The 25,245-nt window shown below is 38.3% G+C and overlaps 1 protein-coding gene across 1 annotated transcript in view; it reads left to right on the top strand.

The window, feature by feature from the left end:
• Positions 1–25,245, top strand: part of ADCY1 (adenylate cyclase 1) — a 152,892-nt gene that overhangs the window by 93,313 nt on the left and 34,334 nt on the right. Inside the window, exons 6-8 of the mRNA XM_026063946.1 lie at positions 9,850–10,008; positions 11,521–11,662; positions 24,557–24,712. Coding sequence (XP_025919731.1) covers positions 9,850–10,008; positions 11,521–11,662; positions 24,557–24,712 — 457 coding nt within the window. The remainder of the gene's footprint in view (positions 1–9,849; positions 10,009–11,520; positions 11,663–24,556; positions 24,713–25,245) is intronic.

Raw genomic sequence — 25,245 nt, 5'->3', positions numbered from 1 at the left:
GGTCAAGGGACTTGCACTAAAATTCTTAATTTCTAAGCAGATCTTAAGCAACTGCCATGTCTTGTTGCATGTAAATCAGCCTTCAACAGAAATATTTCCTCTTCATCTCAGAGATGGAATTTTCACACACCCCCATATATTCAATAAGTATTTATTATTTTAATAAAATAAATGAATATTTATTATTCTTCAGGTAACAGAAAATCAAGTTTCAGGTCTTGGTCACTGAAAAACTTACAGGCAGATTTGGAGAATTCCACCTTGTTTCTTATTCTGATAAAGCTTTTGCCACACCATAGATTCCATGTCTTCCATATGTATTTGAGAATGTGCGTGCACATATATACAGATGCATCCACAAAATAGTTGATTTTCAGAATCAAGATCATCCTCCTTTGTGGAGAGGTTTGGTATTATAGAAAAATGTAACAAGAGTTTACTATAAGTTTTGCTCTTGAGAATTGGGTTTGTCTCTGTGGAAGTAATGGCTGGTTGTTCAAATCCTGCTAATGCCTGAGGGGAACATGAACGTCAACACACATTTCTGTACTTCCGTATCAACCTTAAACTTTTATGTTTACCTGGATCTGTTGAACTTTCTTTGAAGAGGACTTTAAAGCATAGAAAAAAAGGACAGAAGAACCTAATAGAACTGAAGGCTGATTCCCATTTTCAGCCCAATCCAGGTATTTTTATTATAATGCCCATTTATAAAATATTTTACAGTGTTAAGAGTTGGGTAAATGGGTCCGTATTCTCCCTCTCATTGAATATAAATTCCTGTCATCTTTGTAAGCATTGTAAAACTGATAAAAGACACTGGAATCTATGATATTATAAAATCCTAAAAGAACCCTTGTTAGCCACTTTTACTCCCTGTAAACACAACAAAATGGAGTATTTAACAACTTGATGCATGCAGAAAGAAATCCTGAAATATAAAGGAGATCCCAAGCACGCAAGTCAMATATGCATGTGTTCTTCCTGTGGCAGAGAGACTCTCCATTTTTAAGGAAGCCTTGCACTTTAGGAACATAGGCGTATACAAGCATATACATATATATATGTATATGTATATGTGTGTGTGTATATATATATGTATGTATATGTGTGTGTGTGTGTGTATATATATTTTTTCATCCCTGGAAAGCTGTAGCTGCTGCTCTCATCCTCTTTTAAGCGTAACATTAATCATTATTTCAGTAGCTGTGCGGTCTTTCGTGTATACAAATAAGGTATTGATATAACTACTTAAACTTTCCCTTTTTGAATGTTTCAATTTTGCAGTTTTGCTAATATTGAAAATGAAACATGCTCCCTTTCTGTGTTATAATTTATTGTCTGCTGTCATGATAATGTGAGCTTCAATAAAGAAGTTGAATTAAAAAAGAAGGAATGAGCTGGGATTGTTTATCCTAGAGAAGAGAAGGCTCCGGGGAAATCTTACCGATATGTATACATACTTGATGGGAAGGAATAAAAAAGATGAAGCCAGGCGCTTCTAAGTGGTATCCAGTGACAGGAAAAGGTGCAGTGGGCACAAACTGAAATACAAGAAATTCCATTGAAACATGAGTAAAAGCTGCTTTACTGTGAGGGCTGTTGAACACTGGAACAGGTTGACTGGAGAGCTTGTGGAGTGTCCATCCTTGGAGATATTCAAAACCCAACTGCACATGGTCCTGGGCAGCCTGCTCTAGGTGACCCTGCTCTGAGTGGGGTTTTTGGACCAGACGATTTCCAGAGGTCCCTTCCAACCTCAACTATTCTGTGATTCTAAGCAGATGCGCTGTAGTGTATTATCTAGACACATTTAGTCAGAAGTTGAGGTAGAAGATATTAAATTGGCAATTTTGGCATTTTTAACAGCATTTATAAATTGGAAAGGATTGAAGAGTGTGTGAGTCACTCTAATCTAGAGATTGGAACATGGTGGGAGAGGGCAAGATGGAGAAGAGTCAAGATTATTAGAGAGCACCAGATTTATTTAGGGTCGTTGAATGGCTTAAGATCTCTTCTGCATCCTTTGTACATAAGCACAATGATTTATGCCCGTAAATGAGGAATTAGTAGTGTAAGTATTGTAAGATGCTGGCTCAGTGCATATTTCTTCTCATAGTTAAATCAGTGTGTCTGTTCTGCCTAAGTTAAAAAATGGAAAGAGGGTAAATTCCAAGTACTGTTGCCCTTGATGGCAATAATATTTTTTTTCTTTTACTCAAAGTAGAGTGTCATCTGTTCAGATATTATTGGATTCAAGGTGCAGATCTTTTGGTGGTGGAAGCATATGGCTAAGCCAGTTGTACAGAGAACTGCAGAAACTGGTAAGCAGATTCTGTTGAAGGTTAGGAAAAACATCTTCCCTCCTTCACAGAGGCTAAGGTTAGAAGATGGATTTCCCAAATTAATTTGTTTGAAAATATAATAAGCAAATTAAAAGGAGAAGAGCTTATGATGGTAAAGTTGAAATGCAGCATCATATTTTCCATTAGTATGAATATTAGATGTTGCTGTTTATCAGTCCCATGATATGTAGAATCATTTTTGTTTTTTAAACTTCTCCCTTTCATCCAGTGTCAGAGCTGGGTGTCATCCAGTAGTCTTCTAAAAGTCTGCTCACTCTAATGCAGAAATCATGCCCTGAAATTGTAAATGTATGTTTAGAAGCCATCATTCCAAGTGACAACTTTGTTATGTTTTCTGGGATAAATAAAGAATATTTTTTGAGTTATGATTCATCTGATGGATCTGACAAATGTACCTATCCCAGAGATAAGTATCATTGACCTTTCCAGTTTCCAGGAACTCAAGGATTAGAAATTTCTAGTGGTACAATTCTAGCTGTTAGTGTACAATAGTTCTATGATTTGGCTGAGAAGAATGTTGTGATGAGTTCATATAAATCAATACTTTCTGTGAAAATATTCTCTTCATGCTCTGATTAGCTGTAGTTTCAGTATCCTTGAATATGGTGCTGTATGTAAATATGATCTGAGATACATTACAAAAAACATAAAGTCTCTTCCACAAAGGAGTTTTTGCAAGGGCACAATTAAAGTCAGACCAGAATCATTACAGGAGCCTTTTTTTTTCTTTAATAAAGTGGAGAGTGTTATATTCTGTTTACTCTCCAAAGGAATTTGTGCTGCCAGTGAGTTTTGTGTCAGTGCATCCATACAGGCCAGGTGTTTGTTCCACTTCAGAGTCACTTAAATGATCATGGCAGCTCTTAAGGTGGAGTTAAGTGTTGCATATGACCTATGTTGCTTTTGTCAGGTGAGTTTTTACTGTCAGATTGTGTTAGTAATATAATTAAAATGCTCATGTTCATTAGCATCTCTAATGTAGCAGATTTTGTCCTTGCCTCAGTTTTGAACAGACTGTTAGGCCAAGTGTACTCTTCACCTTATTTAAACTACTTGCCACATTTGAAGGTTCCAGTCAATTTGCTACAATATTTTGCTTTCTAAATGGGTATATTTATTAGTTAATTGCCATGCATTAAAATTTTGTCAAGCTACCAAGCTCTTCCCATTCCCCCATATAATGGAATGGAATTCTAGTTTTGGCTTGTTTTAGAGGGGGGAATTTTTTACATTTTTAATAATAATTTGTCTTTCCTTCCAGAGCACTTCATCAGCTGGTATAAATTATATCTAAAGAATCCTTTTGCTCAGTCCAGAAATATAACCTCTTAGGAGATGAAATATGGGAGTTATTCAAATGCACTGAAAGCCACAGGGCAAGAAATGAACTGTAATGTTTCCAATAGAAAATAAGGAGGGACTCTGGGTGAGCATGACATAAATACTAGATCTGGGACTGGGCCAGAATACTGGGTTTAACATCCATAAGCTTGTGGAAAGTGTAYTGGGATGATGCAATCATTCATATCATCATATAAATGGTACATTTCATGAAACTCCTTCCTTTGACATCTTACTGGGATGCCTCTTTAGCAGTGACTCAGAGGGAACTGCAACTCTAGCTGGGTCACTGGCAATGCCAAGTAGCATGGCACAACAGGAGCACATCAGTAGGTTACAGCAGTTGGTGCTGAATACTTTGATTTAACCTGTGTGTGTTTGCAGGGGAGAGCTTACTTAGGACTAGATCTAATCTAGTCCCCTGGACTGGATGTTCCTACCACATATGGGTTTGAAGACGTTTGGAGGGAAGCTTCCATGAACTTTTGCTTTCTGGATGCTGGGCACCTCAGTGGGGTCTGCCAGCAGACAGATCACCTTTTCTCTAAGTCATGTAGGGGACAATATCACATTGCTGCTGACACCAGTTATCCATCTAAGGCCTCACAAATAGAAATTGAGCTTATTTCTGCACCTGCRCATTCTGTTCCTGCTTGTTTGCATGTGACATGGTGGAGGCTAACTCTTGAACCATCTGCTACCTGGGTGCAGTCATCAGCTGACCACAGGCACCGGGAAAGGGAGAGGACCTACAGCAGCCACTTCAGTGAAGCCCAGGTGAAACATCCTGAGCTTTCCTGCCTGTTCTTTTGTCTGAGGAAGCAGACACAGGCAGTAACTTTCTCAATGTCATCAGTGCTGTGATGGCTTTTCCCGCAGTTCTCCAGAGGTCCTGGGCCAAGAAAGTTTGGACTGGCAGGATTGCATTGACCTTGAGCTCTGGGAGAATCAGCAATTGGCACATAAATTTTTAGATGTGGAGGAGGCTGTCTTCCATGAGCTGACTTCACCAGAATTGGGGAAAGCTGAGTTAGCCTGTRCCTCTGTCAAAGTGAGCCTCTGTACCTCTGAAGCTATCAAGCCTTCATGGTGCAGGCTCTCTGTCCTAGCTATCTGCTGCTATGCTCCAGAGGAGCCATGTCCTGGGAAAACATGCAATTCTAGGCAATATTTTTCCCCAAAAATCTGAATGGGAGAAACAGCCACAGCTAAGCAGAAATGGGGCAGCAAAGGTTTTCAGACAACAAAACGTAATTGCTTGAGAGGGCCAATGTGACCCATGATTTGTGGGAAGACAAATAGAGGAGAGGACAATGGAGCCTAGCATTGCTGAGGCAGGAGAGGGGGGAGGTCCGCGTGTTCGGCAGCGCCGACAACCCTGGAGCATGGTTGTGGCCTAGCAGAAGCAGCAGCACCTGGAGGGTGGCCGTGGGGAAGATGGGAACAGCCACCACAGTCCCCAGTGGCCTCTTCTGCTGCTTTGCCGTATCCTCCAAGGCCAAATTAGGTCCTTTGGGGGCTGGGGATAAGATAAAGCAGCTATCAGTTAAGGTGGTGGCCCCTTCTGGGGTTAGGTCAGCCACCTTCTTCCTGCTCTCATGGCTGACTCCCAGTTAGTGCCAAGGGACATGGGGTAGGAGCTGTGGGGGGAGACCCCTGCCACCTCCCGGAARCCTCCTCTTCCCACTTCCCTGAAAGCCTGGTGTCCCACTGGCCTGAGAAATGCCACTAGCCCCGCGCTGTGTCCGGGGTGATCCTGTCCACAACCACCTCCAGTGTTTGCTTCCCCTTGCTTCACCTCCTGTCTTGGAGCAGCCTCCCACCTGAGGTTGGTTTTAAGCAGTGAGAGCAGAAAGGCTGAGAAAGGATTTCTGTGAGAGCATTGCTCCCTTGTTTGAATTTTCCACTGAATGGAAAGTGGGTAGAAATTCCTGCTCCCTCCCCCCAGGGCAGCACTGAGCATCCTCTTGGCGTTTGCTGTGAGTCTGCTCAATGCCGGGCTGGTGCCTGTTCATGTCACAGAGTGCTGTGGGCTACAGCGCTGCCCGGCCCCTCCCTTCCCCCCCCCGGTAATAAACTCCCATATAGGCTCCAAATACTCTGCTCTTACTGTTAAAAATCTTATTACTGTATTTTAAGGTATCTGCCTYCCAAAAATGGGTATACAGGGTATCACGCGTCTGTTAATTGCATGGTGGTTGTTTTGTTTGTACCCTCTAAGAGAACATTAACAGCAGGTCTTCCTAGTCATGGCTGCTGCTGCAGTAGTTAGCAAGTTAATTCAAATGCTTCCAAATAATCTGGAAGCAATTCACAGAAAGATGGTCTTTGCCATTAATATCCAAGATCTAACCAATTCTTGATGATATTAAAGTGGAACTGTCACAGCAGTATTTAGAGAGACGGGCAAAATTCCTTATGATTAAGGGGCTCTATTATCTCAGAATTTTGTGTACATAAAAAGCAAATGTATTTAAGTAAGTGAACTGAAAAGCTTGTCTATGCTTTTACCAGGAAACATCTACTTCTATGCAGATATTTTTGGACCTAAAAAGAGCCCTAAATAACTTAGGAGAAATGGGATACAGAGCTTTTATGTTTTCCTTCCATTGCTTCAGATTCAGCACAGGTCTGCTGAAATGTGTTTACATCACATAGCTGTTCTGCAGCTTATCTAAATCACTTTGATAGTTTGTAGCAGCACATAAAATATTTGTAGCTAAATAGAGAACTAAAATTTAAAGGCTTGTTAGGAGACTTGAGTTGTAAGGGTAGATGGTTATCTTCTTATAAGTTATTTGCATAGACTCTACATACTTCTAGTTTAAAAAGAAACTGTTTTGCAATATCCATTTATTTTTGGGCCTAGTTTTATGTTAACATTTGGAAAACTTTTGAGCACATAATATCTGAGCTTAGGTGTGACTAATTTACAATGAATAATTTATTTGAGAAACTTCTTTTCCTATTTATGGTTTGTCTGTGAATTGCTGCTGTTTTTTTCATAAATGTATTTATAATTTAAAATGTCTTGCTATATACTTTTGTGACATTTTCATACAGATATTTTGATTTTCATTGGAAATATAATTGCAATGCTAGATAGAAATGTTCTAATTTTATATTTGGGAGCGTATTCTTTTTATATGGCTCATTTTTCATTGTTCAGTGGAGTATGTTCATGGAAAAAAATTGCATAAAGGGCACACAGATATTCAAAGTACATTCAAAAAGTTTAATGAACTCCTCGTGAGCTTTTTCATACCCAAATTTAATAACAATGAAAGCATCACTGAAACATATTGTAGTTTCTGGGAAAAATGTAGAGATGTATTATCAATTTAGGTTTTTGGTTTTTTGTTTGTTTTTTTTTTTTTTTTTTAACTAACTGACAACTTTTAGAAATGCTTTGTTCAAGACAAAATGTTTTCACATTCTACTTCATTGTCTATTGGTACATTAGACAGTCCAGCTTTTTTAACAAGGAATATGATCAGTCATGTTGTATTTTTCTTGTTTCTTTTCATTTAATTTCTATTGTGATATTTAAATGTCTAAACCACATCAACCTCCCCCCCACAACCTCTGGAACCAGTTGGAGCAAAGAACAGTCTTGAGTGTTGGTAGTTCTTTACCAGTGTTTGATATCTGTTTCCAGATACCTTTAGCCTGAGTTTTTACATACTTTTTAAAATGAAAAGTTTTTTAACATTAATTTGTGAATAGAGAAAGGCCTATACTCAGACATCTGCAGGTACATCAGTGAAGATAATTACACAGCTACTTAGTTATGTGATAAAATACAGACAGGCAACAAGGCCCTAATCCTCAGGTGCTTTGGCTTGCAGACTACAGGGTATGGTCTTGGTGTAAGGTAAGTCTGCTAAAGGTAAAACACTTGTGCCCATGTGAAGATACAAAGATTAAGTTAGTGTTAGGTGGCATATATTATTAGTTCCTTTCTTTTCCTGGAAGCTTTGTCAAGCATCCTGTGTACACAGCAACCCTTGCAACAGCTCACAGGTAGAGACTTTTTAGGACTCTTTGAGACCTTTCTAAGGCTTGACTGGAAGCAGATCCTGAAAAGAGAAAGGAAGGCAGACCTGCAGTGGGTAGAAATAGGACAAGGAAATATTTAAACTTTTAGAAAGCTGTGCATAAGCCTCTCTCTGCTGTTGCATAAATTATGACCAGAAAAAATCTGGTAGGCTAAGATTCCCTATGGGAACAGAAGAGATTTCCATGTTCCTCATGTTAGCGATGGCTGACTTGGTATGTACTTCTTCACTTCATGGCTGCAGAGCTCCCTACTTAAATCAAGACCAGGAATCTCATTCAGCTCACCCCACATCTTGACCTTTGCCACATGTGCCCTTTTAATTAATTGTATTTAAACAAGTACAACTATACAACAGAAAAACACAATAAATATGCCTGGAATCATTGCAGAGTTTTTTCCAAGACCTCTCTGCCAAGTCCAGGGTATCTGGATGATATTTTTAAAAATATATTAGTCAATGAAGGCCACAGGAAAATTATAGCCAGAGCCTCAGTTTAAGGTCTTCTCCTCTTAAATGTGTTAGAGAAAGTAAATCTAAAAGCCCTACAGAAAATTAAATTTTACACTGATTAGCTAGTTTATTTCATCCCTCATTTTATTTCTTTCTGGAATGCAACTTAGCTGTGGAATTGCTGCCAGGTGACTCTGTAGGAGAAAAAGCTGCAAAGACTTATGCACAGTGTTATCTTTACATGTATTGTGCAAGATTATTAGCTTCAAGGCTCCTTTTAAGAGTCCACAAATCAGTGTAGGGTGAGAGTTATAGCTTGTTCTCCATTCACGGAGGTGAAGATTCCTTCCTTAGTGTGGCACCAAAATTAAAAATGCCTATAACAATGACTTTGCAAATTGATTTCTCCTTTCCCAGCTATACAAAGAAAATCTCTGAAGATTAGGTGTAATTTACAGGTGGAGCTCCGTAACTACTGGTGATTGCTGGGCCGCTCTTGTAGCAGCTCTTGAAAGATATTAGTATTTATAATCACTTTTTATCTACTGTTCTTGAATACATCATAAGTGTTGTAGTGATTTCATCTTGTTTGTCCTGTACTCCCATAACTGGGTACCTGAGCATGGTAAAGTGGAGTCATTGCTTTTTCATTTACCTTCTCAACTAGTGCCTACCTGATTTTTTGCAGAAACCATTGAAAGTGGTGAAGTGTAAGTCTGTGCCCTTAGCTCTCTTAGAGAGAGAAAAATCCACGAGCCAATAAAACCACGATCATAATAAAGAGACATATAAACAGAGATTTTGGTTTAAAAAAAAATTAGAGAGTCATGTAGTCCATTTTAATGCTGAGCTGAAAGAAATCTTGAGTAATGAGAGAACTGAAACATGTTTGTCTGCTTACCTTTCAGGTTAAAATTAAACCCAATAAGATAGTTTAAAAAATCTTCTTTTGATTCCAGCAATCGCCTTGTGGTTACCTCTCATCCTGCCTAAGATAAATAAGCATTGAGAAAAAGAAACATTTATGATAGAGAAAAAAAAAAGTAAATACGTATGAGACACAAGATAAACAGGAAAGTGCAGAAGTTAACCTGGCTGTCTCTGAGTTATCTGAGTTGCAACTAGAAAGTTCTTTGTTTACCTCACAGTAAAATATCTACATTTCTGTAGGAGCATGATAGCAAATACTGAAAAAGGGGCAAATAAAAACCCCAAAGTTATAGTCTCAATGAAGTTTCATGACAAAGCTAATTACCACACTTGTTTTATTGTCATTTTTTTCTGAATTAAATGTAGAGAAACATAATATCTTTGACTTTTACTTGAAAATTGGAAGATAAAATCATAACACAATTGGGCCAAGAAATTAAGGAATAATGAAATTTTGTTCAACAGCACATAAAATATGACCAACAAAATTATTTCTTTAGAGTTACAACTGGGGCTTTGAAACTACCCTAGGGAGTGAAGGAAAAGAGCAGAGCCTGGATAAATCATTCATTTGAGATTTTTAAAAGATCCTTTCTTTTCAGTTATGTATTTATGTGTTAACTTCTGGAGAAAGAAATAGAAAGAAAATCGAGAGCAATCTCATTACCTAAAAATTAATATTCTGATGCTATTTATTGCAGATCTGTTGCAGAAGCCACAGAGGTCGATCTGAACATGCGAGTTGGATTACATACAGGCAGGGTGCTTTGTGGGGTCCTGGGTCTACGGAAATGGCAATACGATGTCTGGTCAAATGACGTGACTTTAGCCAATGTAATGGAAGCTGGAGGATTGCCTGGGTAAGTCTGAGAAAAAACTCTAGACCTGTATAGGTGAAGAAGCTGTTTTGTTCTTTGAGGCATTTTGCAATTTAATTGCAATTGATAAGAAGGGCTGTCTCAGGTAAGAGCTATCACTGTGTTACGTCATGTCTCCTGTGGGATTCTCCAACTGATCTTGAGATTTCTGTTAGTAATAGATTAGACTAGATGTAAATTATTTTTTTWAAAAGTTCTCTTGATACATAAACATTCTCCAAACAAACTCTTTGTCTGAAGCTGCCAAATTTAAAGAGTAGGAATGAGGCAGTGCTAGACCTTCATCAGAAAATCTCATAAAAGTAAAACTCTCTGGTTGTTCCCTTGCAACTCTAAACATATGGAGTGTGTGACTTATTCCTTTTACCAGATGAGACTTCCAAAACTAGTTGTGTGCTATAGCAAGAATACATGCATTTTAATGCATTTTATATATACAAATATATGTGTATATGTGTATGTATTCATATATACACATGCACACACACACTCAAATATTCAAGATATATATGTAAATCATACACTAGCACATAAACTTGTAGTCATTCCGTGGGGCATGTCTTGGGATTTTAAGTACTCTTTGGACTCCATTTAGATGCACACAGTACACTTTTGTGCAGGTGCGCAGATGTGCTTTTGTGTGCAACTCACTTTCAGAATGGGACCTACCATCCTCTGTTCGATTTTTACAAGATAATGTTCTGCTGAACAGGAGGACAGTGGAATCTCTTAATTTTTGTCATTTAGATGAGTGACTTTGTTATATATGTATTTGTCTCAGACAATTTTGGCAGTGTATTTTTGTATGTTCCTTACTTTAAGGCTTCCCAGTGAAAAAATCTGAGCACATGTTTAATAGAGGAAAGCAGTAATAGCTTTTCATATATCTTCTGGGAAGAAATTTCATGTATAAGGGGTCTTGCGGGAGAAAGTGTGAAGACAGTTTTGGGGATAAGGAAACTCATGAATAGTATCAAAGATGGCTGTGCTGCCATAGCACAGTGGATTAGAGAGCTGAATAAATGAATAAATAGAACAAGTCAGAGCTGTGAAGGGGAACAGAGAGAGAAGAACAAGAAGTTTCTCCTTTATGCACTGGAAAAAGAATGCAGAGATTGAGAGTGTGAAGTCACAAGTTTCAAACAGCAGGTTGTTATCCCAAGCAGGCAGATAGATAAACACTTAAGAAAGCACCTAAATACAGAAGATGATGTGCAGGCCTGCACTGTTTACAAATCAACAATTCTGCAAGATTTTGGACAGCCAGCAGTTTTATATCTTTGCTTAAAGCATCTGCTTAAGTTTAGGAAATGTGTATAATAAAAATACTTCTGTTTTCTAGTTGGCTGAGAACACAGATCTGCTCTACAACAAAAATATTTTTTGCATGTAGTTTGACCCTGTGATAATCTTCTGCACAGGAGTGTATTTCAGTAGTAACTAGCTCATAATGTATCTTTGCTTTAAATGACAACACCCAATTCTTCTCTCCAGGAAAGTTCACATAACAAAGACCACCTTAGAGTGCCTAAATGGGGACTACGAGGTAGAACCAGGATATGGCCATGAAAGGAATAGTTTCTTGAAGAAGCATAATATTGAAACATTTTTTATTGTGCCATCCCATCGGAGGAAGGTAGGCTCCAAAATTATAGTTTAGTCTGTGGTATAATTTCATAGTTTAACAACTGTTCTGTCATATTCTGAAAGCAGAGGCAATACTGGTATTTCTTAGTTTTAAAAGCTTTTCAAACTCTCTTGAAATTAGATCTTTTGGTTTTGATTGAGGAGGGTATGCTAAAAATGTTAACCTTGAATGATACTTAGAGAAGATGATCAATTTACTTTGAAGCTTAAAAATAAAGCTACTGTCCTCTTTGCCCCACCAAAAGCAAAACTGTTGGTTTATTCAGATTCTGTAATTATTCTCTCAAAAATTATATGTGGCAAAAGTGTTACTCCAGAAACTTAATTCATTCTTCCCTTCCACCTCCCTTCAAAAGAAAGTTTCAGAACATTAATGCTGACAATTTGACTATTATTCCTTACTTTCTTTCCCATATTCCCATCCCCATTTTTTTCCTTTGGACGTGTTAACATTTTCATTCATGCTCTGCTAACCCTTTCTACAATCATTTTTAATACTAGTGGTCCATTTACTATGCCTGAAGGAGTTCCAAGTGAATAGAAGCAGAAAAAATAGCATTTACAGTCATGTCATGCCCACAGCAGAAAAGTTAGTGAAATTAATTCAGCAGTGATTGAACTAACATCCCCTAAAAGTCTGAAAAAGTTGGCATGTAAGCTCTACAGCACCAGCTTATTTATCAAGGTGAGGGGAAATGACTGGAGTTAACCAGGCTGCTTTCAAATGTATATACCAGTGTACAACAGATCAGATATTCATGCTGAAGTAGGGCAATTTTTCTAAGATTATTGCAACAAATAATATATACTCTGTCTGCAACATGCCTGTGTTTTCTCCTGCTAAACTGAGCTGCTCACGAAAACCTCAACCTGATTTTCCTTGCTTGTTCTTCTACCTCAGACAGATTCCTACAAAGAGCTGGTGATCCCTTTCCTATCCTAACTGTCCTTCCCCCAAAATTTTCTTAAGCTCCCCTCTCCCTTCAGCCTTTTCCTTTTGTCAGGCCCCTAGAGATGAATGGGGAAAAGAGGAGTAAGTCAGTGCTGTTGTGAAGGGGCAATAATGTTTTCTGCTCTTTTCTTCTTTTTGGTGGAGAACAGAAAATGGAAGTGTGGAAAGAAAAAGGTAAGAGAAGATTTTAGCTCATTTGAGCAGGAACTTCCCTTCTTAGATGTTGCTCAGGATTTAGCCACACCTGATGGAGAGATGGATGTGACTCCTTGCTCTAGCCAGGTCTTTAAGGATAAGGAGAACAAAGGCCCAGCAGTGTGATGGTAATTTCTTGAGTCTCAGCATGCAATGAACTTGGTGGCAGCCGTGTTCAAACAAACAGGTTCATGCACAGTCACACCTTTCTTCCTCAAGCCAGTTACTGAGTGCATCTCAAAAGTAAATCCTAAAAAGGATAGAAATTTCATCCCGTTGGAATTATCCACTGCAAACAACTAGGCAATGATCCTGTTTAGGGCAACCTTTTATTCTGCTACAAAAATATTTTGTGACCTCACTAGGAGCCTTGAAAGTCCATAATCATCATTTAAACATGTTCAGTTTGTTTCAACCTTTTCCACATCAAATGAGGCTTAGCTCACAAGTCATCTTCCATGACATGTTTACAGGTCAAGAGGAACTTTATTACTCTTTATCTCTTTCAGACAACTTGGGATACAGGCTTCTGCACTCTTATCTTCTGAGACTCTGCCTAAACAAGTTTCATTCAGGGATTTGATCTTTAGGGGGAAAATTATAATATGCATTTGTAAAAGTAAATATGAAAACAGTAAAGAAGAGGTTTTAAAGTCATGTTAAAACTCCATGTTTGAGAGTGTTAGCCAAATTTCCATTAATGGGTGTTTGACAGAAATGGGATCATGGAAAACTTTTAGGGGATGTGGAGGGTCCAATGGTTAGAAAACTGAGCTGGAAACTGAGAATCTTGAATTCCAGGCCTACAGTCAGTTTTCTGGTCTCAGCTTGGTGACTCAGGGAGTTTCTACAGAAATGCTGGGGTGAAGTCCCAGAGGTATTTGAATCAGGGAGTGAAAACTCCTGTTATTTTATCCTGGAAGGGCTGTTGCAAGGGCTTTTTATGCACTTCCTCTAAAACATTTTGTTACTGGAGAGATGGAGTGTTCTCATCCACTGTGAAAATCRTATAATCTCATGGTTTGTTCTTCTGTTGGCATATATGGCTAGATTAGTTTTTACATAGTATGAAAGAAAATAGGCCATGTTACTTTAGGACCGCTGGGCTGGATTCTGTTTCCCTAGTCAGTGAGTGTTTTTCTGAACCCCAAATTAGTTCCTGAATTAGCCAACACTTATATGGAAAAAAAAGTAAGGAAGGAGTTAAAGAAATAGTAAGAAAGGAGGTTTGTTGCTTATTGGTGCCAGATTTGTTTGTCTTGTTTCTCTGCTGCTTTCACTCCTACTGTATTATRTATAGGATTTCATTTCATGCTGAGACGAGAAGTCAGAACTGAATTTCAGAAGAGTGTTGATAGGTTGGTGTACAGAGACAAGTGGAGAGAAGAGCGGGTAAATACAGCTATTACATAGAGAACCTGTCTTCTCCACTATATAAAATTGTGATTAAGGAATTTACGCTGGAAGTGTGACATTCACATATTCAAGTAATCCAGGCCAATACATGTTTTATTTGCAAGGATGAAGGCTAATAATAGGTGAGCACACATTTCTTCGTATTTGCAAGGAACATGGTGACTACTGAGAAACTACTGATCAGTTTGTCATCTGCTGCAGAAACCAAACGGCATCTTCCTCGTTACGGTGCCACTGATTGATTTGTGGAAGTGGCAGATGCTGCCGTACAGCTTGGCTAACAACAATAGCTGTTGCATCAACGGACTGTCTGGGAAACTGGCAGGAAAAAAACACTTCATGAATTTTACTGGTATTGACTGGCTTCTCCRCTGGGCTCACCTATCAATCAATGTGTCACTTTGCAGTTTGTCACAGTATATCACAGCCTTCCCTGAGCGCTGTATACTTGCATACTGATCGGTGGACCACAAGCTACTAATAAATACATTCATAATAGTATATTTACCTTCAAAATAAACACCTGCTGTCCCCTCCTACCTTGATTCAACCATTAAATCTTCAGAGACATAGAAACAGAAGGTTTCCCCTGAAGCACAGACAAGATCAAGTATCTTTAGGTGAATTCAGGTATCTGCTGGTTTAATATTGTATTTCTTCTTCTGGAGTCTCAGTAGCTGAAACACAACCACATTTTTTATTCTTTATGCATCATCTCTGACATTAATATGAACTGACTTTAGCAGGTATGATGCCAAGAGGAATGAAAATCAATGTTATCAGCAACAGATGGCCAAGAATCTGTTGAATTTGAAAGGTAAATAGGCCCCGGTTAGGTGGTTTTTTTTTTTTTTAATATAGAAGATGCATACCCCACGTTCTTCCATATTTGGTCTCACAGACTGATCTTTCATCGCAAGCATCATCTAAGCCAAGAAGGAGAATAACAGTATATGAAGACTCATTCATGTACCAGTTACATTTTAAATGTGAGCAAATTATAAAATATTCACAACTTTTAATCTTTTATTGAATCCACTAACAACCAGAATTTTGTGGTCTAATGTGGTTGTTAGCTTGGTATATAGGCTAGCAAGTGAAAAGGCTTTTATAAATGGCCACTGAGAGAATTTTTGTTTTCTTTTTATTTTGTTACAGTTTTTATTTTGGTGGAAATGATATTACTGTATTATTCAGCAATAATTACGCAAGTTTGACTGGCTAGCATTCAGCTTCTAAACCCATTGAAATAATTCATTTGATGTCCAAAGGCATATAGCACTGTTTCAAATCAAACCCAATTATTTTGCTGGCCTTTGTAGTTAAAAACTCATGCAAAAGCATTTTTAAAATATAATACAAAATGATATAAGCCTCTGCCAAAGTTTCTAGTTATGAAAGTGCCAACACATTTCTCTAAGTAAGTGTAATTATTTCTTCACAATGCTGTATACCGATACCAAATCTCTTTGTGTTGTGACCAAAATATTGTACTGATACAAGATTTGAAAGATTTGGTTAAGGTAAATAGCCACAGGTCTGAACACACACATGAATGTCTTGGACATTTAAAACAGGTCTGGTGATGTTAGAAAAACACATTTCTTTCTCATATATCAAATATTCAGAAGATTCAAACTCCATGCTTTAGACACGTGGATATTCTCTTCGTTTTCAAAATGTTCTACCTTTCTAAAATACTGTGAATGTTACAGTATGTGGATGTTATTTCAGAAGGAAAAAAATGAAATCTAGGCCAAGCCCTGTCAGTCTCAGAGCTCCTTACAAGAACTTTCTACCTCCGCTAAGACCCAGCTAAATAACTTTCTCCATTAATGATTCCTTAGTAATCTATCTGACTTATCCTGTTCTGACTTTCAAATTATGTGCTTAGAATTAAATTTTACAGTGGATCTGGCTTTCACCATAATTCTTTGTTTGATTCATTGGTCTTTCCTTGGCACCACTGGAGTTAGTCAGTGTATCTTTGCCTCAGTTTTACCTCTGGCATGGATTCTCGCTAGCTCCCAGCTGCACAGCTGAAGTCATGAGCTTAGCTGGACCGTCTACTTAAATTATGTCAGCTCTGGGAAGTACTGTTCTCCTGCAGTATAGCACCTCCTAAGGTTTGGTTACAACCTTAGTGATAGCCAGGTGGTTTTGTTCTTGGCCTTACTTCTTTGTAGGTGTTGCAGCAATTCACTCTGCCAGTACCTGTCTAGTTTTGAAAAGCCTCATTAATTTCACTAGCTGAGAAAACAGCCCAGCAGAGTTTGTTAGGCAACAGTCCTAAGGCAGTTTTACAGGTAGCCAAGCAGTGGTCAGAAATGATCAAATTTTAGTGAGGTGAAAGATTTTTCAGCATGTTTTAATGTCTGCATTTACAGAAATGGGCCTGCCGTCATTGTTAGTCATTGCTAGGTGAAAGCAGCCTGCTTCACTGAATAACTTTGCTGGCTCCAGAGCTAAAGCAAAGATGAATAGTTCCATCGACCATTAACAGGAAACAGTAGAACTCTGCCCAGCAAAGGGGGTTATAAAAATTAAAAAAATCATATGTAAACAGTAGAGGTACATTTTATAAATGATTCCTATATCTTCATAAAAGTGATTCCTGTATGTTCATAGAAGTCTCATGAATTTTTAAATTGTCCCTCAATTATAATAAATAATTAGCTTCCAATCACCATCTGCAGCATTTCTACTAATGTGCTGGTGAGTTATTCACCAACTGTGTATTCAGAGATGTTCATTAACTTTTATTTGTGGCAATGTAAACTGCATGGTATCTGCATCTACTGTTTGAATAGAACATGTTGATGGATGCCTATGAAAAGTTGTATTCAGAGTGATTACAACATCTGCTCATCCTTTGGAAACTGTTGTAAAATGAATTTAATGGAAAAAAAAGATTGAAATTACAAAAAAAATATAAATATAAATTTTATATAAACTTATATTTATATTCACTTTTTCTCTGTTAAATATTTCTGCGTTCTTTGAAAGGGCTAGCGTTTGTCCTTCCTATCTTACCCCGTGCGTAACACAGCCATGCCAGGCAAGCTCAGAAAATTCTTTCTCTAGCTCTGACCTCCCTGTTCTGTTATCTGAGATCTCTCAGTAAAACTGTGACCATGCTGAAAATCTCAGGTGAAAGGATCTAATTTTTTTTTCTAAATTCTCACCTAGTAGGAAGTAAATGGCAGTTGGGTTTATGGCGCTCTGTATCCAGTCTGGTTTGCTGTGGTGAAGCATTCCCAAAACGTTCCAAAATAGACAGCTACAATTTTTATTTCATTTTTATCCCCAAAATAATTATAGCCAAACCCAGTTTATTTGAAAATAGAAGTTAAAGCAATAGCTGGGGAAGTGGAGAACACTTTTCCTTGTCTTCTGATTTTTAGGAAAAATCTGTTGGAAACTTGAAACTTCAAGAATCCTGTCAATAAGACAACAAAACTTAGGAACATTCTTTGGAAAATGCTGTTTAAAACTTAAAAACTGATGTAAATGTCAGAAATATCTAAAGCAATTATCTACAGCACACACCTGTGGCATAATTTATCATGAGCTAGAGTTGCATTTAACAGCTTAAAAGGCTGATCAGTTAATTTCTTTGACTTACGATCTAATAGGCAGAAATTCAGCAACCTGAGATTCATTCCAACTTGCATGACAGCAGCTGCAAGAAAAGTGGCAAAGGCTGTCACATCACTGTCATACGTTGTTGTTTCATCTAGCATAACAGATGTGATTTTAAACTTCCTGCATTGCAGCCCTGTCACCAAGGAGTAGCTGGGAAGTAAACAAATTTTCTATCACTCTGCTGCTTGAAAAGGCAGTGTTATACTTTGACTTGGAGTATAGCATCCTCATCTACTGTTAATCAGCATAGCTTTGTTGCACGAAGCAGATGATCTTCCTTCTATGTAAAATAAATTACTAGGCTCCATATCTTTCTGCCACAAAGCAACGGGTTTTGTCTTCTTATGTCTTTGCTGTGGCTGATTTAATTTCTTTCCCCTTCCCGCAGCATGGAATGAATTTTATGCAATATAGCACAGAGCAAACAACACGGAGCAGACACAACTCTGTCAGCATTCAGAACAGCTCTTATTCTTTTGGGATATGCAGAGGGGTTTTTTTCTTTTTTTTTTTTTTTAACTATTTAGCCAAGCATATCTTGCACTGAAGTGTTCACTTTAAATCAGAGGTCCCTCAAGCATAAAACAACCACATACAGACACTTCACAAATTTAGGATCTGATGCAATATTTGGTGATAAACGTGGCTTCCTTCACGATTGCTTTTGTGCTTTGTATAGGTGGATACACAGTTACTACATGCGCTTGCCATTTAACTTTTATCTGTGAATCGCTGTTAGTAACTAGCATGTTTTACATGTACACCTGCTTATATACTCTCTTGAGATGTTTTCTACCATGTCTCAAAAAATCTTTCATCTAGTGTTTTAAAGTTACTGCAATTTGATGTATATGTATTAATTGGATTTTTGACAGCAGGTTCTTGTTGGACTTTTCTGACCTATTTAAAAGATTTTGTCTTGGTGAGGAAATAAATCTTTATTAGTTCTCAAGAATAATCTGAAATTAGAGGCTGAAAAATTTCTAAGCATCCTCATGTGAGCAATAAAAAAGAAAAGGAAGGCTAGGGAAGGAAAAGGAGTAAACTGAGTGAAGTAATAGAACTAAAATTACTGCACTTTGTTCTTTTTAATTTATTATATCCATTCAAATTGAAGTTCCATCAATATTTGTAGGAAATTTCCTTCTCTACAAAGTAAATTTGATTGAATAGTTCTGGTTAGGTCTACGTGAACATGTTCGGCTGTTCTCAAATTCTTTTCTTTTTCAAGCATGCTAAATTTGTGTTTTCTTCAGAGCACTTGCGGCCCAGTAAATCCATCCACMCTGCTAGCAGTTCCCTAAGACCTTCTGTACCTGGCTATACTAAATTTGTCCAGTCCACTTTGTCTCAAGAAAGTCTTCACGGTCGTTATACTTTGCCAGCTTTCTGGACTAATTCATTCTGAGAATATTTTGACATTGGTGACATTTGTTTACCAGTACTTTTGTAGCAGGAGAGCTCTGACTAATATTTAACAGACCGGAGAGCTTTATAATAAATGCATGGTGTTTGAAGGCTCTCCCAGCTCCTCAGACAAACATTCTTCTTTGCTAGCTTGCAACAAGCAGAAGTATATTTGGCAAAAATGTTATAACTCGAAATGCCCAAAGTTAGGCATCCGAGTCCGTAGCTGGGCATGCACTGATGATTTCTAAGAGGTGATGACGGCCTGCAGCTGCCACTGCTATCACGCCTGGGTGAGGCTGGAGTGATCGGTGCTCTGCACATCTTGACAGCTCCCACGGAGGAACTGAGCTGCAGATCTGAATGCCTAACGCAGGCATTTCAAGTTTTGCTGCTCCGGTCATAGCTGATCTGATGCAGGAGGTAGACTCGACCGCTCAGTGGGAGCGCTGCTTTATTTCCGGCCGGTGGCTGATCTGTTACTGCGGCTGTGCATTGCCCAGGCTGTGAGAGCGTGCGCACCGCAGCACTGGAAGCGGGATTGCTTGTGCTGCCACGGAGCAAACGAGAGGCAGGAACAAGGCTTGTGCTGCAGCGTGTGCTACTCTACGGCTTCAAGATCTTTCCTGCAGCTAATGCTACATTACCAATGTGACAGCTCACAGCTTGGAAATGCTCTGGTTTTACATCACTGCCAGCGGTGGTGGAGTTAAGGTTTTCTTCTCCTGACTTCCTTTTCTTCCTCCAGAAATGTGGAATCTGTGGAAGGGAGAAATATAGGGAATCAGTAAAAGATTTTCTCTGTTCATGATCTTCCAGAAATTGTTTTAACTTTTGCAGCTGCTTTAAAACATCTGTGTTGAGAAAGCAGCTACCCTGCTCTGAACAGTGAAGCGAGGAGTTTGTCTTATGGAAGCAGTATGATCTACTGGCAAAAAATACAATATACTTTCCTGAGGGTTAGCTGCCAAGTAATAAGCAAAACCTATTATAAGGGCAGTAGAGAAGGACAGAAAAGCAAATGCCTAATGATTTAGATGCAAGAAAAAAAAAAAAGAGAAAGGTTTGCTCACATATATCTGGACAAAGTAATACCCAGAAAAGTTTGCAGATAGTAATGGAACAGATACTACTAGCAAAAGACAGAGTCCTGCCTAACTGAAGATTGAAAGCAAGGACAGACATAGTGTGTAGCATTTATGGTTTTTGTTAATGTATTTTGAATGTCATTAGCATTTTCTTTCCCATGCCGTTTTAAGCACCAGGGTTGAATATAGTCAGGGGAACAACAGCCTGCTGCTGTTTCTGAGAATCCCTTACCAGTGCATTACAAGAGATTCAAACACTAGGGTGTTTTCCCAGAATTTTAATCAGCGATTGTTTGTTTTCTGCATGCTTAAAGAGCCTCACAAACCTTTAGATAGTCTGTCTGGCTGCTTTCATAGTGCTCTGGAAGAAAATCCCAGCTCTTAACCTGATTTGCTGGCTGTGTTGCAGCAAACAAACAACCTTTCCTAAAATTATGAAGCAAATGAACAGAGAACAGAATAAGGGATGATCCCTAGGGTCAAAACAAGAATTGTGAAAGTAAAATGCATTGACAGAATGAGCTGGAATGAGAATGCTGCAGTCCGGCTTTCTTGTAATGCTGGCCTGGAGCAAGTTCAGAGAAAAGGCAGAGTGAAAGATGGCTTTTTTTTTTTTTTTTTTTAAAGTCTGTTTCAACAGACTCTACCGCGTTTCTTGCTATTATCAGAGGCTTACTGCAGAAGGTGAGCTCATTGAAATATTCTGCTTGAAATTTCGTTGTGGCAAAAGTACTGTTCTGCTGTAAAAATAGTATTAAAAAAAATTAAAGGGATGAGATTTGTGAGATTAAAGTGGGAGAGAATTCCTTTCTTTATGTGTGCTTTTATGCTGTATATATAGTAGTAGAATGGAAGTTCCCCACTCCCAGTGCAGAATTTGTATGTCCTGCAATCACCAGATCAAAAAAAAAAAAAAGCCATATATAAATTACACATGATCTGGGAACTGCCAGTGTACCCTGCTGTGTGTACTGCAATGTCACTTGGGTGATTAGGGCCTAGGCCTGCTGTGAAGAGCAGAATCTATACATGTTCCACCTGTTTTCACAGAATCAGACAGTACTTTAATTTGGAAGGGGCCTTTGGAGGTCATCTGGCCAAAACCCCTGCTCAAAGCAAGGCCAACTTTGAAGTTTGATTCAATTTTGAAATTGCATCAGATTGCTCAGAGCCTTGTCCAACTGAGTTTTGAGTGTCTCCCAGGGTGAAGATCCTGCAGCCTCTCTAGGCAACCTGCTACAGTGTTTGATCACCCTCATGGTTAAAAAACCTTTTCTTTATGTCTAATTGGAATTTCCCATTCTTCAACTTATGTCTGTTGCCTCTTGTTCTTTTGCTGTGCATCTTTGGGATGAGTCTGGCTCTGTCTTCTCTATAACCGCTGTTTAGGCAGCTGAAGATAGCTATTAGATTCCTCCTTAGCCCTCTCTTGTTCAGGCTAAACAGACTGAATTCCCTCAGGCAATTTTCATATGTCATATGCTTCAGCACCCTAATCATTTTGGTGACCTTCTGTTGAACTCACTCCAGTTTGTCAGTGTCTGTGTTATACTGAGGAGCCCCAAAATGGACACAGTACTTCATTTTTTTGAGTGATCTGAGTTGAAAGACTTTGATTTGAATCAGCTGTATTTCCAGCATCCAAAGGCTGTACACCATTGAAATAATATATGCTGATAAACTCTACAGAAGACCAGAACAGTGGATGGTGTCAGCCAAAAATGTTTGCTCTACCTAATTCTTCAAAGATATATTCAGGAATACGTAAAAACATATGTTTGAGGGAAAGCCATGTGTGCAGGGAGCACACTGCCTGAGAGAAAATGTATTCACTGCAAGTTTTCAAGCTTCTGACTATACACAGAAATGCAGCTACCGTAAGAGGTTTACATCAAGGAAAGTTTAATTTCTGTTCTTTTTGTAGGACTTCCAGTCCATGTGGGAGACTATGTTTGTGTCCATGTGCTTGCCTTTCTCAATCATACCTTCTTGGATCTTTTACTAGCAAGATGTTGTACCTGGTCTTTGCCACTCTTGCATCTCTTCTGTGGCATTTCCTTAATGAAGGCTTTCAGGAAGTCTCTGTAGCTCTTTGTACTCATTTTAGGAGCATCTTTTCTGAGCCAGCCTAGTGGAGTCCTAAAAATGAAGATGTCCTAACTAATGCAATGTCCACAGTGGAAAGGTTTGAGCTGTTTGTCACCAACGTATAGAAGGGAGAGCTCATGATCTCATGAGATGTAATACACCTGGTAACATCTGCATCTTTTTATCTCTGTGTTTTTTTATCTCTGTGTCTTAATAAATGAAGCAAAAGGCAAAACTGGAAGGAATTTCAAGAAAGAAAGTCTTGCTTGTTTTTGTTGTATCAAAAGGTTGATAGGGAGACTGAGCAAAATAGTGCTTTGAGAGGAGTTACATTAGGAACATTTGTAAATAGAGTTATTAGCACCTATGTTTTAGATAGTGCAAATGTTAGATCATATTTGCCATATTCCAACCTACCACCCATCTTTACTAGGAATAATCTACTTGGTGTCCCAAGCTATTTAATATGTGAATACCCTTATATAGTATTACAGTATTATAAAATATAATAGGTAGTTGTTGCAATCCAGCAGTGAGTGTTCTGCCAGAAAGTCCTCAAAAGAGAGAGTTCATACTGGAAATCTCTTAATGGAGATCTTTTAAAGCTATACTTAATCAAGAAATTATGCATTACACTAGTGTCCTTTTAGACTCCAGCTGGTGATTGTGCAGTACAGTGCAGGTTATGTTACCTGGCTTTATTCAGCCTTTCAGTGCACAGTGTAGTACACGTGCACACCTACAAACCTTTCCCCATTTAAAACATGTCACATGTTTATAACATAATCATATGCTAATAAAAATGTACAACTATTCTTACACAAGTCATTTTGTGTTTCATRGTTACGGTGTAACTGACTGAACAGAGCTCTGATAGCTCAATAGGATACACTGTTGATTCTCTAGAAGATGCAAACGCATAGCTGTACGTGTTAAACAGCATAGCAAACCAATATCTGAGATGCCATTCAGGATATAAGCATGTGGTCATTTGCCCCAGTCTCTCTGAATTTAGACATCCATGAAAAAATGCATTAAGCAAATGCTTCCAATTTACCTCATTCTTTATTCCTTGATCATTTAAGTAGTGATGTAAAGTGTTCTGGTAAATCATAATGTTGTGAAGACTGGACAGCAAATCCTCAATGCCATTTGTCTTTTATAGAGCATTCCAAAAATGATTTTGAAGTGTGATTTGCTCTGTGTCTTTTGTATTTAGGAACACATGCACCAAATCCTGTGTTGCTTCTTATTATCTTTTTGTTCCAGAATAGATTAATCTTACATTGTGATAGTATGGGGTCCTTTCACAATTCTCGTGGATGTTGTTCACATGCCATAAACATGAATAAGATTGGTATAAATTCCGAGGACAGAATAAWGGATGGTCCTTAATCAGATCTATGAAAGCATTTGAACAGGTACTTGGGGTGTGCTAAAGTCAGCATGTTCTTGCTGAACTGGGAGCTCTGTGGTAAAGGGAGTAGGTTATGCACAACCCTGTGAGAATATTTCTCTGTGGTATAATGCTTCTTGCTTTGAAGAAATGGGATGTAAGATGTAATCACAGTTGCCTCAAAGTCTCCTTTTAGGGCACATGTGCACATGTATCTTAAAAGCAAAAGCTATCTTCTTCTGCTTTTAATGGGCTTCCCAGAAGCTAAATTAAGAAAATAAGTACATAAGAACAAGACTGAAATTATATATTTTTAAAAGCAGTTAATAAGAATGCTAATCTCCTCTTTACTTTTCCTTTTTTTTTTTTAAGAGATTATTTTAAGGTTAAAGAAATACAAATATTGCCTCTTTTGTGTTTGTTATTAATGCTCTTTTTTAATACTCTTTATTTCTATAGGAAAACAGTTTCCAAAATGTAGGGTATGTGCTTAAATACTATTCAATAGATTTTATACATCAGGTTAAAAAAAATGAAGTAGTCTACCTGCAGATATAAGATGCATTGCTGCTTGATCAGAATACTGTGTTGTGATATTGCTTTATTCTGACCACTAGATGGTGTCAATGTCTGTAGGTATGTATGTCCATATGTGACTGTAATCATGGTTATAAATATTATTTTTCTGACCAACAGATATTTCCTGGACTGATTCTCTCAGACATAAAGCCTGCCAAAAGAATGAAGTTCAAGACAGTCTGCTACCTGCTCGTTCAGCTCATGCACTGTCGTAAGATGTTCAAAGCAGAGATCCCTTTCTCCAATGTCATGACGTGCGAGGATGACGATAAGGTAATTCCTGTGGGCTCTTCAGGCATGGGTTTCAGGACCACATGAACCAGCCTTGCTCTGAGAAAACATGAGGTGACCTGGCCAGCTGATAGCAGAGTTTCTGGGATTCTTCCTGGACCTAGAGCCATCTGGTGCTCACAGCAACAGGAAATGCATGTAGGGGTTTCGCAGTGGAGATGAAGCTAAAATATAACTGGTCTCCAGTTTGAAGCTCCACTTGACTGAGTCAGCACGGGCATCCTATGTGGCTTCTGTTGAGGACTTCTTTCACAGGGATTAGAGTTTCTGAGGCTACTTATGCAGTTACCAAGAGCTAGTCTTTTGTATCCTGAGTCCACCACAGTTCAAGCTCATAGCACCAAATGTAAAATAACAGAGTAATTTTGTATCACTAGATGGCTCTCTAAAAAATGAAAGACAAGTGATTTGTAAAAAAGGTTGCTCTTAGTCCGTAATACAGATATTAAACATAGCAGTCTTGAATGACGTGTAATGCTATAACTCATAATTGCTTTTCTGTGCATGGATCTAAC

The sequence above is a fragment of the Apteryx rowi genome, unplaced genomic scaffold (assembly GCF_003343035.1).
Source record: "Apteryx rowi isolate R43461 unplaced genomic scaffold, aptRow1 scaffold_204, whole genome shotgun sequence".
Classification (NCBI taxonomy): Eukaryota; Metazoa; Chordata; class Aves; order Apterygiformes; family Apterygidae; genus Apteryx; species Apteryx rowi.
Note: the sequence above shows the minus strand (reverse complement) of the source record. Positions and strands in the feature narration are given on the sequence as shown.